General features: G+C 58.5%; 1 protein-coding gene across 25 annotated transcripts in view; it reads left to right on the top strand.

Moving 5' to 3' along the window:
* NCOR2 (nuclear receptor corepressor 2) overlaps positions 1–15,338 on the top strand; it is a 224,278-nt gene that overhangs the window by 58,935 nt on the left and 150,005 nt on the right. For all 25 annotated transcript variants that reach the window (XM_067015111.1, XM_067015116.1, XM_067015113.1 and 22 more), the window contains one exon: positions 11,809–12,026. In XM_067015111.1, the coding sequence (XP_066871212.1) occupies positions 11,922–12,026 (105 nt within the window). In that variant the 5' untranslated portion in view covers positions 11,809–11,921. The remainder of the gene's footprint in view (positions 1–11,808; positions 12,027–15,338) is intronic.

The following is a 15,338-nucleotide window of genomic DNA, read 5'->3' as shown; positions in this document are numbered from 1 at the left end:
GTTCTGTGGCCTCTTTTCTCTTCGGTTGTTGGTTCAGTCCCACCCAGGCAGCCAAGTGGACGGACCCAGGACCCCAGCCCCTCATCCTTTAGAATCCCAGGGTCCTCCTGGGGACCCCCTTCATAGGCGCACCCCCATCCCAGCCTCAGGGCCGGGCGTTAATCGGTTTGCCCAGGTCACACGGCCGCCGCCCAGACACCAGCCTCTTCTCTGTGTCCCCCACCCGGCTTCCCTCTGCAGCGAAAATTGCCGTTTGGAAGGCCAGATGGAGGAGCTGGGTCTAATGGAAACCACGTCCCTCCCGGGGTGCCCAGAACTTAATGAGGAAGAGCCAGGAAAAATCCGGCCTAATGTTTGTGAAATACCCCAGAGGGAGGTCGCGTTGCAAGTCAAGGGTTCTCGTGCGGAGCCCTGTGACCTGATGTGCCAGGAGGTTTGTCAGGGCTGTGGTTTCTCTCTCAACCTCCCTCTCTCTTCCTTTTAAAATTAAAAGGGGAAAAAACAAAAAGAGTCACAGAGGAAGTGATTTTGAGCAGATCTTGCCCTGGCAGGGAAGCAGGGCCGGGCAGCTGAGCTGGCCGCAGCCCAGCGGACACAAACGTACCAATTAAATTGGAAACAGAAACGGGCCTCCTTGACAGCTCCAACCAGTGCCGCATCCCTGCTTGCTTTGGGAGGGGGCGTGGGGTATGCGGGGCCTGGCCTGGTGGTTTTGGGGATCAGAATGACGCCTGGCTGCTTTCTGGCTGTGTGACCTTGGGCAAGTGAGTTCACCTCTCTGAGCCTCGGTTTCCTGATCTGCTGAATGGGGTCAATCATGTTTGGTGAGGGAAATCAGATTCCTCCGGTGAGTGGGTGTCTGTGGATGAGGTAGAACCCGCTGGTAGCGAGGGGTGGGTATGAGGGACCTGGGAGGGCTTCTCGAAGCAGAAGCAGTGGCAGGGGGTGGGCGGAGGTTCTCCCAGTGGCTGGGGATCCTTTTTCAGGGAGGTAAGAGGTGGGGCAGGCGCTGGGGGCATGTTTTACCCTGGAAGGTTTTGTTTTTCTTTTTCCTTCTTCTTCTTCTTTTTTTCAATGGCCGAGCTGTGCAGCTTGCAGGATCTCCGTTCCCTGACCAGGGATCGAACCCGTACCCCCTACAGTGGAAGCGCAGAGTCCTAACTACTGGACCACCAGGGAAGTCCCTTCCCTGGAAGGTTTGATGCAGGATGTGGCATTTGGGGGTCTCTCCTCCATGGCCTCCCAGCCAGGCTGCAGTGGCATTTCTCTCCCGGGACCTGGCTGTCCTGGTGCAGCTGGAGCCTGTCCCCGGGTGGCCCCTGGGCTCAGCGCAGGCCGCTGTGCCCACCTCCTCAGACGCCTGGACCACGTGGGCCAAGCGATCCAGCTGAGGAGGGCGGAGTCTGGCCATGCGGCGCCAGCCTGCTGACCCTCTTTGGGCCTCAGTTTCCCATCTGTAACAAGAGGGTAATGAGTGAGATGTCGCGTAGACAAGGTCTCAGGGCTGGAAAGAGCAGCCCCCCCCCGCTTCTCCTTGTTTCCAGACTGCGAGGCCCTGCTCACCCCGGGAAGCACCCTCTGCTTTTTCTGTTTTCAGGTGTGGGTGTCCCTGGTCTCCCCTCCTAATTAGGGACTCGCTCTACCGTTTGGTTGGCTCACCTCCCGCAGCCTCAGCTGGCTCCTCTGCAAAGTGGGGATAATCAAGGTAACTACCTCTGCCAGTAACATCATCACTATGGCGGCCGTTACCTTGTCTGCCTCCCTCCCTCGTCCCAGTTTTTGGAGCAGCGCAGGGTAGTAACGGCCACAGCTCTTGTTCTGGGGCCTCATTTATGGGTGTTGAACTTCCCACAGATCCTCTCCCGATGAACCCTCTTTCCACTGGCCCTTGGAAGAGAGTTTTACAGATGGGACACTAAAGCCCAGAGAAGTCGGGACTGTGCCCAAGTTCACACAGCCGCATCGTGCCAGACTTGGGATTTGAACCCCTTTGGCCACTTTCTACACGTGGCAACGCACGGGCAGGAGGTGGCTTGGTGGAGAGGGCGCATCTCTAGGACTAGGGTGGCCTGCTGGAGGGTCCCACCTTTCCTTGGTGACTGAGGGGCTGTGGCAGCCCACAGCCTCCAGGGCTCCCACTATGCACGTGATACCAGGTGGGGCTCAAACTGCAGGTCAGGAGCTCGGTCTGGGGGCGGGGAGACGGCGGGTAAACAGACAGCGGTGATGCATGGCTTTGGGCCCATGGGAGCGGCAGGAAGAGAGAGGCTCGGGGGAGCCCAGGCCGGCAAGTTGGAGTTGGGGTTAGGGTCAGGAAGTGATGGTGGAGGTGAGAGCTCCAGCCCGCCAGCCAGGCCGGACGGAGGAGGGGAACTGAGCCCTTGACCTTTGAGTACCGTTGGCCAGGCTGGGGATAGAAACGAACATAGCTGACCAGGAGAGGGTGTGTACATCCCATGTGGGCAGCTCCTGCCCGCCTCCAGCTGGTCACGCCCCTAAGGGATTTTGCTGTGGGAAGATACACATACGATTTACCATTTGAACCACAGTAAAGTGTACGGTTCGCGGGCATTTAGTGGAGTGAGTGGTGTGTCACCATCATCACTATCTCGTGCTAAAACACGTTCATCACCCCAAGGGAAACCTAATGACCATCAAATTGTCGCTCCCCATCCTCCCCTCCCCGGCCCCTGGCAGCCACCAGCCTGCGTCTTGACTCAAAGGATTTGCCTCTTCTGGACTTTGCACATAAACGGCATCCTTCAACATGTGGCTTGGCATAATGTTTTCATGGTTTATATGCCCCTTTTTATGGCTAAATAATATTCCAGTGAATGGATGGGCCACATTCTGTTTTTCTACCCATCAGTTGATGGATATTTGGGTTGTTTCTATTGATACTCTTTGGCTGTTGTGAACAGTACTGCTGTGAACATTCATGTTCGTTTTGTCTCATCACCTGTTTTCATTTCTTGGGCTGTATGCCTGGGAGTGGAATTGCTGGGTCATATGGTGTCTCTGTGTTTAACTTAGTGAGGCGCTGCCAGACTGGTTTCCGCAGAGATTGCACCATTTTACATCCCCACTGACAATATGTGAGAGTCCCTGGTTTGCAGAGAAGCCAGAAATGGGGGTTTTTCTGTGAAATCCCCTTTATGACGCCTCGTGCTGAGCTGGTCGCTGGGGCCTGGCTGAGCTGGATGGGGAGGGGGAAGCAGGTCCCTGGAAAACTGCCCGGCGGGAGCAGATCTGGGGGTCTGTGCCGCGGTCTGGGCCCACGGGAAGTTGATTTTCTGGCTGTTGCTTGGCGCATGCGTGTGGCTTGATGGACGGTGTTACCCGGGGCTGTAAATCCCGCTGGCCACAGGGGAGATGTTTCTGAGGCTGGAGTGGGCTGGCTTTTCTTTTCTCCTTTTTCCCAGGAGGGAGGGGTGCTGGCTATGGCTTGAGGAGGAGAAGCGGTGCCCAGGGGAGGGTGGGCCTTGAGTCCCTCCCATTGCGCTTCTGGAGTTCGGGACCAGAGGCAGTTTTCCCCAGGGTTTCCGGGGCTTGGGGAGCACTTGTATGGCCTTGGGCCATGGGGAGGTTCATGGGGAGGATGATGCTTATCCGTGTCCCCCATGGTGGCTTGCAGGGAGCCTGACCTGTGGGGATATTAGTGGAATAAAGACACGCTTGGCTCCGGGGGTTGGTTAAGAAAGTAAGACCAGAAAACCCCTGGAAGGTGGAACAGTTAAATTGATAGGCTTTGGTTGATTAGTCATCTATCCATCCATCCATCCATCCATCCATCCATCCATCCATCCATCCATCCATCCTCTGTCTCCCTTCCCTTTATCTCTCCTTTATCCATCCATCTCTCATTCATCTTGGCATCAATCCTTCCTCCGTCCATCCATTCTCCCTTCGTCCGTCCAGCCATCCACCCATCCATGTCTCCTTCCTCCTCCATCCATCCATCTCCCGGTGAACACCTGGCCGGGAGCTTTCCCTGTGGGGACAGGCCTGTCACTGGATGTCAGCTCTGATTGGCAGGCCTTCTTGTCTGACTGGTTCACTGCTGTAGCTCCAGTGTTTGGAGCCTGCACATTGTAGGTACCCCAATCATTTCCTGATTGGCCGGAAGGTGTGGAGACCCCATCGGCATGGGTTTGTTTAGCTTGGTCCCAGCTTGTGGGGGGCAGGTGGCACCTCTGTGGGCAGCACCCTGAGTTGGCTCTGAGTACGGTGACCCTCACAGCTACTCCAGGCCACCGCCCCTCGGGCAGGGCCAAGGACAGGCTGTGATTGGGGTCCTGGCTCCTCCTTAGGGAGCCCACTGACCTCTTTGCCAGGTAAGGGGCAAGGAAGCTGGTCTTCCTCCTTTAATAGAGTTAGGATTACAGGGGGGCCAGCCCTTTTACTCACAGAGGCCTGCACCCGTGGCTCCTTGACAGGGGGCACAGCTGAAGTTTCCTTGAGCCCAGAGAGGCCAGGGGCAGGTTTGATATAGGAGACCCTTCAAATCACCCCTGCCCAGAGGTGTGGCATCCTTCCCATCTCACTTGGAGTGAAAGCCCCATGTGACCTCCACTCTCACCATTCGAGTCTCCCTGCTGTTCCTCTTCCACCTCAGGGCCTTTGCACTTGCTCTTCCCTCTGCCTGGAACACCCTTCCAAGACATCTGCTGGTTCCCTGTCTCCCCTCCTCCACATCTTTGCTTAAGACGCCTTCCGATGAGGCTGTCCCGGACCACCCACTTTAAAACTGCACCTCACCCCCCATCCCCTGCCTACCCACCTCACGCTTCTATTTTTCTCCATAGCACAGACACTCTCCACCACCCTGTAATTACTCCCGTCTCACCCAGTGGGATGTCAGCTCCCCGAGGGCGGGGAGTTTGGGTCTGTTATTCGCGGCTGCGTCCCGGCACCTGTCCCACAGGAGGTGCCCGTAAAGCGTGGTTGGCAGTGGGGAGCAGCCAGGGCGGGGCAGGAACTTTGCCTTTGCCCCCGTCCACGTGGGCCATACAGGCGCCTGTGCGCCAGGCCGGGTGAGGCTCACCCATGCCACTTCCCGTCTTCGTCTTATGACTTAGTTCAGAGCTGGGTTCCTGGGCATCTGTTCTGTGCCATGAGCCCCTGCTGAAGGTGGCCATCAAATGCTTGGCCGGTCCCCAAGTTTTACAGCATGCCAGAAGCTGGAAACACAAGGTGGGAACAGTCAGCTTCATTCTAGCTGGTGTTTCCATAGCAGCTTAACCTCACACCCCAGAACTGCTTCTGTCCTCAAGTCCTGTCCCATCCTCCCTCCCCTTCCCCAGTGCTGGCTTCCAGGTCTCCATTCTCCTTGGGCCGGGCTGCCTGGCACATTTTTGTTTAGGTAGATATTTATTGGATGCCTACTTTGTGCCAGGCTCTGGGATATAGCAGTGAACAAAGCAAATATTTATTGAGCACCTATTGTATGGGGTTAAATGACGTCCTCCCCAAATTCACGTGCACCCGGAACCTATGAGTGTGATTTGATTGAGAGAGAGGGTCTCTGCAGATGTAATTAGTTAAGATGAGGTCATACTAGAGAGGCTGGGCCTTAAATATAGTTGGAGTCCTTATAAGAAGAGCAGGCACAGGCGCGCAGGAAGAAAGGCCACGCGAAGGTGGGCAGAGATTGGAGCAATGGGGCCACAAGTCAAGGAAACCTGGAGCCGCCAGGAGCTGGAAGGGACGAGGAAGGATCTCCCCTGGAGCCTCTGGAGGGAGTGTGGCCCTGCCCACACCTTGATTTTGGACTTCTGGTCTCCAGATCAGTGAGAGGATCCCTTTCCGTTGCTTTTAGCCGTCCGCTTTGTGGCAATTTGTTACGGCAGCTCCAGGAAAATAATACACCTGCTGTGCGCCAGGCGCCATGCCCCTCCCGGTGGCTTCGGCAGTCAATTAAAACAAACATTTGTGGAGCAGCTACTGTATGTCAGACACCGAGGAGACCGGCAGGGTCCCTGCCCACAGGCTCCCAGCACACGTGTGTGTCCCTGGCCCGAGACAGGCTGGCTGGGGTCGGGTGTCATAGACCGCGTCCCCTCTGTGGGACCGGCGGCCGCTCGAGTGCCGCGGGGGTTTCTGACGAGCGCGTGGACCAGCGCTGGGGCCGGGGGCCTCTCTCCTGCCTGGCAGCTGATTTTAAATTCTGAAGCTTCCTCACCTGCCACAAGCCCCAGCGTCGGTCCCGTTAGTTCCAAGAAAATGTCAGACGCGTGCAGTGCACACAGCTCCCCTTTCATCTTCCCGTGCTCAGGTCTGAAGGCTCCCAGGCACATTTCAGCTTCTGTTCCGCCCCTTAACAGACACCCCCTCCACCTGCCCGTGCTCTCAGAGACATCCCGGCCCCAGTGGCTATAACCCCACCCTCCCCGATCTGAGCCTGGCTGCCCGGACACGGCAGATCTGTGGAATGTGTCTTGGTGTGGCCTCCCTGGCCGTCTCGCCTGGGGCCCGAGAGGGGATATCCGGGCAGGACAGAAACTTCCCCCCGGAAAGAGGCCTCCGCCCTGCAGGGTCAGGGGATGCAGGTGCGGCGGGCTCCAGCCTCACCTCGTGTTACTGGCGCTCACCTCCGCCTGACAGTTTTGTTCGCTGAGCACCTGCTGTGTGCCCGGCGCTGTGCTAGGCCCTGCAAGGGAGACACAGAATCACAGGCAGTGAGCTCTCTCCGTGTATGGAACACGGGCTTGGCAGGCTTGTGGGCTGCTGCCGGATCAGACCCACAGCCTATGGGGCTCTCCCAGGGGGGCCGCGTGGCCCTGGCCGTGTGCACGGGTGCTCCCAGCATGGGCTGGGCCTGCAGTTTGCAGCCCTCCTCCAGCCGGCTCTGTGGGCCCGTGGTTTTCGGTTTGGATATGCGAGGTCCGGCGGGGCTTGCGGTGTCCCCGTCCTATGGGGCTCAGGAGCGTCTCACGCCACCTGGCAAAGCAAGTCCTTAACCTCGCCAGAGCTCTCGCTCTTCCCCGTGGAGCCCTGACTTGGCTGAGTTTGCCTTATTGAGCACCTGCTGTTTACCAGGCACCCTTCACAAGTGTGCTGTCCTCCTGGGTCCGTGGAGCAGGGACACACGTGTTCCCAGTCTACAGTGGAGGAAACCGAGGACAGAGCCCCGAGGCACCTTGCCCGAGGGGGGAATGACAGGCCCCTGTCCCTGGGGGGGCCGCTCGGCCTCCCTCACCCCCAGAGGAAGATGTGTCTCTGGCTGGCAGGCTCCTTCTCGGCTTGCATGCTGTCTGCTGCTTCTCTGTTCCTGCTATCCCGATCCCACCGGTGTCACCTCGTGCAGGGGCGCTGGCGAGAGCCCCCCAGGCCTCTGGATTCCACACTTGCTCTTCACGGCGCCCGCTTGTCAAACACCCTGATCCTTTCGTCTCGCCCTCAACCACCTTCCGTGGCTCCCCATTACCCTTTGAACAAAATCCATCCTTTCCATGGTCCGTGGGCCTTGAATGACTTGATGAATTTCTCGAGCACGAAATGCCCGGTCTCATCTCTGGGTTCTTGCTCAGGTGGTAGCCTCTGCCCGGAGCCCCCTCCACTCCCCCCTCCCCTGGCTGTGTCTTGTTCACACCCCAGAAAGTTCTCCCTGCCTCCCCCTCGCCCTCCCCGAGGCTTCCAGAGCCCCCAGCCTGCTCTCAGAAGTCACTATTTGCTGCTTGTCTGCACTCCGCCGGGGCACCGAGACCCTCTGTGGCCTGGACCCTGCCTCATTCACTAGTCTGGAGCTCAGCTCACAGTGTGGGACCCCAAAGAGTCTGGAGATCAATGTATGTCCACCACCCTCTCCTGACCCCAAAGCTCCCAGACCCTGCAGTGATATTGGGGCCACTGTATCACATTCCTGCTCTAACCTGGATCCATTTCTCAGAACCCTTTTCAGCCAAGACCAGATCCAGGAGACCCCCCCACGTCACCCCATGGATTGCTCTCATCCTCTCCTACCCTTGTCTTTGATGAAGTAATGTCATATTTGTTCTTGACCTGCACCTCCAAATGTCGCTGATGAAGTCAAAGCTGAATCCCCACCCCTGCCCCGCTGTTCACAGAGTTATGCAAACACCACTTTTATCTAGTTTCGAAACATTTCCATCATTGCCTGGTAACCCCCATACCCACCAGTCGCTCCACCCCCCTCCATCCCACCCCCCGCCCTTGGCAACCACCAGTCTGCTTTCTGTCTCTGTGGATTTATCATCCTGGACATTTCCTATAAGTGGAATCATATGGTATCTGTCCTTCGTGTCTTCGTGTCTGGCTTCTTTCACTTAGCATCACGTTTGCAAGGTTCATCCACGTTGTGACATGTGTCAGTGCTTGGTTCTGTTTTATAGCTGAATCATATTCCGTTGTACAGATACACCACGTTCTGTTTATTTCTCCACTCATTGGTTGATGGGCACTTGGCTTGTTTCCACCTTTGGCTATAGTGAATACTGTTGCTGTGAGTACCTTGATTTGCTTCAGTCTCTGTTTTCCATTCTTTTGGGTATATGCCTAGGAGTGGAATTGCTGGGTCCGACGGTAATTCTATGTTTAACATTTTTAGGAGCCGTCAAACTATTTTCCTAAAAATAAATTTTTTTTTTTCAAGTTGGCAAAAACTGTGGCTAAGGTTGGGGGAGATAGAAATGGAGCTTATTCAAATAAGCTCGTTGGGCTTCCCTGGTGGCGCAGTGGTTGAGAGCCCGCCTGCCGATGCAGGGGACGCGGGTTCGTGCCCCGGTCCGGGAGGATCCCACGTGCCGCGGGGCGGCTGGGCCCGTGAGCCGTGGCCGCTGAGCCTGCGCGACTGGAGTCTGCGCTCCACAACGGCAGAGGACACAGCAGTGAGAGGCCCGCGTACCGCAAATAAATAAATAAATAAATAAATAAAATAAGCTCGCGGTGAATGCAGGAGGTGCAAGATTGCCAGAGTCCCCTGGCTTTGGGGACAGCCTGCACATGAGCGTGCTGGGCCGCGGAGCGGGCGGAGTGATCCTTTGACAGGCGGGTTGGTGGGGACATGAACCCCAAGCTCGGCGGTGGACACTCTGTGAACGTTGAGGTCGTGGGAAGCCAGGCCTTGGCACGAGGAGGGTGGGGAAGTTGCTGGGGATTCTCTAGGGCTGGTTTGAAAAGGTGTCACTTCCCTGGCTTCTGGAGCCCACATGCAGTGCACGCCGTGAGCATCCTTCCGGGGCTGCCGTCCCCAGTCGGCATTCCATCAGGCAAAGGAGGTTAGAAATCTACTGCTAAATTAGACTTCTCACCGCCTCATGCAATGCAAAGTCACATAGCAACTTGGAAGTTGCGCGTGCCGCTCGTGGAAAGGCAAGCACATCGAGCTTCTCTCTGCCCAGGTGCTGCCCTCTTCCTCTTGCAGAGAGCGGGCAACCGTTTAAAACCCAGAGAGAGGCCGGAATAGAACTGGCTTTGCTGCATCAGACCACCAGGGTCTGCTGGGCTTTGTGATGAGCTGGGACACAGGGAATTCTGGGACAGGGTCCAGCACCGGTGGCCACAACTGACCCCTCTCCCAAGGCCAGTCTCTTGTCTCTGGGCTGCAGGAGGACTGCCGCGTTGCTCTTGGTGGGGACTGGTGGGGGCAGCTCTGCCTCCCTTCCACGTCCACAGCATCGCTGTGACCGGGCTGCAACTACTGCTGTGACAGTACTGCGGACTGTAATAATAGTAGCTCCCATTTGCTGAGCAGAACTGTCCCCACGTTCATAAGAATTACACAGCGCCTCCTGTCTCGGCGTCTGGGAAAAGTCCACGTGGGCTTTTTTCCTGAGGTGGTCATAGGTGTGGCAGTTAGGGCTCTGGAATTCTTTGGCTTTGTGGTGTTGGAAGGATTGACAGCACCCGATGGAAAGGTTGCCTCCTTTGTGACTACCTCCTTCTCTGGGTGAGTCAGAACTTTTGATGGCAAGTGACAGAAAGCTGGGTTGGGCCGGCAAAGGCAAAACACACCGAAGGAGTGCCTTGGCTTCCCTAAATGAACAAGCAGCTTTGATCTGCCTTCAGGCATGGCTGTATCAGGACCCAGCTGTGCTCTCTCTACCCTTTAGATCTGCCTTCCTGGGGGTATGGTCTCGGGTAGGTCCCTGCCAAGTGGTGGCTCCTGAGAGGTCCAGGCTTTCATCCTCCTGGCTTACAGCGCCAGTGGATAGTGCCTGTTTCTGGTTCCTTCTCAGAGTCTCAAGACTGACTCTCATTGGCTCAGATTGGGTCAGATGCCCATCCCTGAACCAATCGCTGGCCCAGGGGAAGCAGGAATCTGATTGGCCAGGCCCAGATCACGTGATCACTCCTGGAGTCTGGGGAGGGAAGATGGTTCCTAAAAAGAAAGTGGAGTCTACCGTAGCAGCAGGAGGTGGGGGTGGGGGAATGGGACACAGTCATGGCCCCCGAGTGGGAGCGAAGGGTGTCGTGTTCTTCCTTTGACCACCATGATCTCAATCTTCCCTCCCAATATCCCTCCACAGCAGACCTCCAAAGGGCAGAGGTTTAGGGCGTCCACGCCCTTGAAAGACAGTTGTCAGTGGAGGGCAAGGTGATGAGGGACGTTGTGATGAAATTACAGGGAGCTGGTACCCGTGAGATGCAGCCCCAGCCCGAGAGGGTACATCACATGGGGGCATCCAGGTGCCGGGCCCCTGTGCCATCTTGGATTCTCCTTAGCTCCTGGGTGGCGGGTGTGAGTGGGGGGTTTGCCCATGGCAGGGGCCCGATGGACACCCCTTTTCTGAGTGGCTGAGTGTGGAGGAGGCCCGAGACCTGCCAGGCTTTCAACCCGGGCCTGGGCGGTGGAGCCAGTTTTAACCTTGGGCAGGCTGCACGAAGCAGTGGCCGGCGGAGGAGGGAGAGAAGGGTCCTGGGGAGGTTGGGGGCCCCTGGAGATTTCTGGGCAAAGGCCCCTTCTGACCAGGGGCTCTCTTGTTCTCTTGACTTGAGTCCTTTCTTCTTCCCGGGCCTCAGTTTCCCCATCTGTAAAGCCAGTGGATTCCTTCCATCGTGGACACACGAGTGCTTTCTTCCCCCTGGACAGCCTCCTTTGCCTGCCCCTCCGGGAGCCACAGGGGGCCCGCCGGCTCTCGTCTGCATCCTTGGCTGTTTCCCCGGCGTGGCCCTCGGGCTCCCAGTCGCTTCGCTCTCGGCTCACGTCGGGGCCGACCTCACGTCTGTCCTACCCTCCCGTTACAGTGTCACCCACCCTCTCCAGAGGGTCACTGGGAGGCCCAGGCAGGCCCTACTTTGCCCGGGGTTACGCTGTGACCTGTGTTCTGCCCGAGCCGACCCCGTTCACCACCGTCACCCTGGACGGTTGTACGGACTTTTCCCCTCCTGGGACAGGCCCAGCAGTTGCCTGCCTGAGCTGCCAGGTGCTTTCGGGGAACCTTGCCCTGGTGACTCAACCTGGCAGAGGACTTGGGGTGGTGTTGCGTGGGCTGAGGGTGCTTGGGAGCCATGGGGGGGGTGGGTCGTGGGGGCAATGCCCGCAGAGTTAGAGCTCCTGTGCCTGCTAAGCGAGGGCCTTGGCAGCGGGGGAGGGCACGGCTGTCACCGACGTAGCTTGTGCCGCAGCTGCTGGCCTGTGGCTCGGAGAGGCCTCGGGCACCACGTGGCGTCTCCCATTGCTGTCGTTGGGCACGGAGCTTGCCAGTGGCAGGGAGGAGGGTCTGGAGGACCCCGTGTCTGCTCTCTCTTCCCCACAGGGGCCACAGGAAGGAATTGGGGCCCCGCCAGGGTCCGCAAGGGGCAGCCACCCTGTGACTGATCTTGTTCGCTTTTCTGGTCTCCTCACAGGTGCCTGGGACAGGGTGGCCCTCGAGCAGATGACGAAGACTGGCTTTTAATCCTTGGAGACCATCGAGAGGGAGCTTACAGGGGCCCACGAGCCCCCCTGGACGCCCACCGCCATGTCGGGGTCCACGCAGCCCGTGGCACAGACGTGGAGGGCCACCGAGCCCCGCTACCCGCCCCACGGCGTTTCCTACCCCGTGCAGATCGCCCGGCCACACACGGTAAGGGGCGCGAATGTGCGCCTGGGGTCACCTTTGGGGCCTTCTCTTGTCCCCGGGTTCCTATTTCTCCTTGGAGTTGAGGCCGGAGCGGCTCCAACGGTGTCCCACCAGGGCTTACTGTCCCCCGCGGGGAGGTGGGGTGCTTTGGCAGAGACCACTGGCATCCGTGGCCTTGCCAGGCCCTGGGACAGCTGGCAAAATCTCTTAGCTCCCATTTTAAAGCTAGGAAGATGGAACCCAGGGCCAGGCTGAGCTGGGATCTCTGCCTCTGAGTCAGCTGTGGGGTTTGCATGCAGACGGGGAGCTCCTGCTATATATGTTGTCAGCCCAGCCTCAGCCGGGCTCCCCTGCTCTAGGGTTGGGGTGGCTTCCTAGGGACCATGGCTCGCAGACCCTCCTCTCCCCAACCCTCAGGGCCTGGAGCCTATTCACTGCAGTTATGCTTAGCGCTCTGAGACAGTGAGGTCCGGCGCGTGTCATTCTCTGAATCCCCGACACGGGGGCCCCAGGGATTAGTTCTGCTCACGGGCGGGGGGGTCTCCCCATCGTCGTGTGAGTTGGGGGGTGGCCTGCTGGGGAGGGAGCGGGCGTGCCCTTGGTCAGCTCTGCCGCGTGGCCTGTGGGATCTTAGTTCCCCGACCAGGGATCGGACCCGTGCCCCCTGCAGTGGAAGCGCGGAGTCTTAAACATTGGACCGCCAGGGAAGTCCCGTTGGCCAGTTCTTTCGAGCTGCGCCCCACTCTGACCACCTCCTACTGGGGGCCCCCTTTCCTGACTCCCTCTCTAGTTGCATGTGGCCCTGAGGATGAGGCTTGGTTCTGTTCTGTATCCTCAGGGGCTTGCCAGAGGGCTCTCAGGGCCCTGGGCCTCCCCCGTTTGACCTCCTGGCTGCGCGAGGGTTTGCAGTTGCAGCTGGGGTCAAAGCTTGCCGTGCTGCCCCCTATGTGAACACACCTGTGTCCGTCCTGCTTGGCCGGTGTGGTCCCTCCTGAGACGCAGAGAGGAAATGGCGTGGGAGGGCTTTTCTATCTTCCATGAGCGAGATGTTTTTGCATATGAGCCCACTGGACCAGCCTGGGGGTGTCCCAGAAACAGTGGCCTCTGGAGGGTTTGGGCCCCCGAGATGCTTTTGAGAGCCAGCTCCGATAAACGGGCACATTCTGCATGGGGTCGTCCAATTCTCGCAAACAACCCAATGAAAGAGCACCTTGCCTTATCATCCCATTTTGCAGATGAGGAGACTGAGGCCGGGAGGTTAAATAAATAATAGGCCTCGGGTCAAATCGCCGTGAGAAGGCAGTCGGCTTCCGCTTCAGGACTCTGAGCCTCTGTGAAATGGATGACTTATTTATTGGTCCCCTCCTGTGTGCCCAGGGCTGAGGGCTGTGCTTCCTGGGGGTCACTTACTATTATGTGTGGTCATCACCTTTATCGTCATCACAGTAACAAAAATAAGCATTGTCGTCAGAGTGATTACTACAGGGTGAGCGTTTCGTTTACGCCCTTTATGTATCCAGTTGCACTTGCTTCTCTTGCCACTGGAGTGAGGGTACCCTTATGCTCTGCACTTTGTAGACGGGGAACATTTTGCGGGTGAGGAGACAGGACAGGTGGCTTAATGATTCTGAGCCTCTGTTGTTCATCCATAAAATGGAGTAATGAGAGCATCTGTCTCCTAGCTTCTCCTGGGGATTAAACGTGATGATCTGTGGAAGGTCCTTGTGACCGTGCCTGGCAGACACTGAGCTAGCTGTGTCCACGTGCAGTATTGTCACTGTGACTAGAGCCGCTTGGAGGGGCTGCCTCCCCTGGGGGCTCCTGGCGGTCGCCTCTGGTTTCTCTTCTTTCTCGTCCCCTCCTGCCAGCTTCCTACCCCTTTCCCACTCCCTCCCCATGGGCCCAGACTCGGTTAGCCCTTGAGTCCCTACGGCCCCTGCCATCCTGCAGTCCCCCCATCCTTTGCCCCAGCTGGGCCCTCTCGCAGTCATTTGGAGTCACCAGCTGATCTCAGACACTGCCCACACTTTTCCCGCTGGGCCGTCAGTGACGCAGGATGCGGCCGGGTAGGACCCGGTGGTCACTTCCTCCAGGCAGGAGGCTGAGGCCGGGGTTGAGCAGGGGCCCTGGGTAGCTACGAGGCGGGGCATCCTTATCCTGCCTGGTGGCAGCAGTGGGGCCCCACTTCCTGATCACCCTGCCTCGTGCTGGGGCGACCCAGCTGGGGGCCTCTGCTTGTCACTGGGAAGGCAGGAACAAGAATTCCAGGCATCCTGGGAGGTCTTGCTCTCCTGGGCATGTGTCTGGGGCTGGAGTCACTTTTCTTCGGCTGGTGGGATATAAGTGTTGGAAGTGGAATCTGGAGGTCTCCCTGCAGCCCTGTGCCCCCCAACCCCTTACCGCCAGCCCACTGTACAGGCAGGGTTTGTGAGATGCCCCCATTTTGGGGGGTAGAGGGTTTTTGGAAGACAGCAGGCGGAGGAAAAGGGAAAAAGGCGTGGAAGGCAAATGCCCCATCCAAGGGCCAGGTGGGAACCCAGGGGTCCCAGCTCCCTGTACAGTAGTTGAGGCGGGTTTGGTGGAATGAGGGGGCGGGGCCTGGGCCCCGTGACCTGTGACCTTCCTGGGACTCAGCTCACCCCCGTACCTGCTCCCAACAGGCTTGCATCCAGGGTGGCACCTCCTGGCCCTGGAGGCTTCTTCCAGGGTGTCTGGGCATGGGGCTGCTTTGATGGTGAGTCCCCCCGCCCCCGGAGCCCGGAAGACCTCCAGATGTGGCTTTGAATCCGTGTTCCTCGCAACTCGCTGAGTGACGTTCGGCTGCTCACTTCACCCCGTGGGAGCAGCCCCAGGTTTCCCATCTGCAGTCTGGGTGTTGCGGGCCTGAGCATCGCTGGCGGATGTTTGCGAGGTGCCCGGGGCGGTGTCTGTACGTGGCAGCCGCCTCTCTCCTCCTGGCGGGGTGGCGGGAGATTGAAGAGGCTCTGCACTCTGAGAGGGGCGATGAGAGCCGCCTTCTCCGCTGGCCTGTGTCCCAGCCTGCGTCGGGTCCAGGCTGCCTGGTGTGTTGCGCCGGCGCAGATGGAGGGCTTAACTCCAGGTGTGCTTCCCCTGACCCAGCCTCAGGCACACTCCGAGCCTCTCTTCAGGGCGCCGGTGCGCACGGCTCGTTCCATCCCCCCTGCTCCACCCTCAGAGCCTCTCTGAGCCCTGTCCTCTCCTTCTCTGTGGTCTCGGCTTCCGTCCCCCGCAGTAACAGGACCCCACATCTTTCCCTGAGGGTCCTGGCGGGCTCCTGGCACTGAGGGTCTCCCG

Source organism: Kogia breviceps, chromosome 15 (assembly GCF_026419965.1).
Source record: "Kogia breviceps isolate mKogBre1 chromosome 15, mKogBre1 haplotype 1, whole genome shotgun sequence".
NCBI classification, from domain to species: domain Eukaryota; kingdom Metazoa; phylum Chordata; class Mammalia; order Artiodactyla; family Physeteridae; genus Kogia; species Kogia breviceps.
Note: the sequence above shows the minus strand (reverse complement) of the source record. Positions and strands in the feature narration are given on the sequence as shown.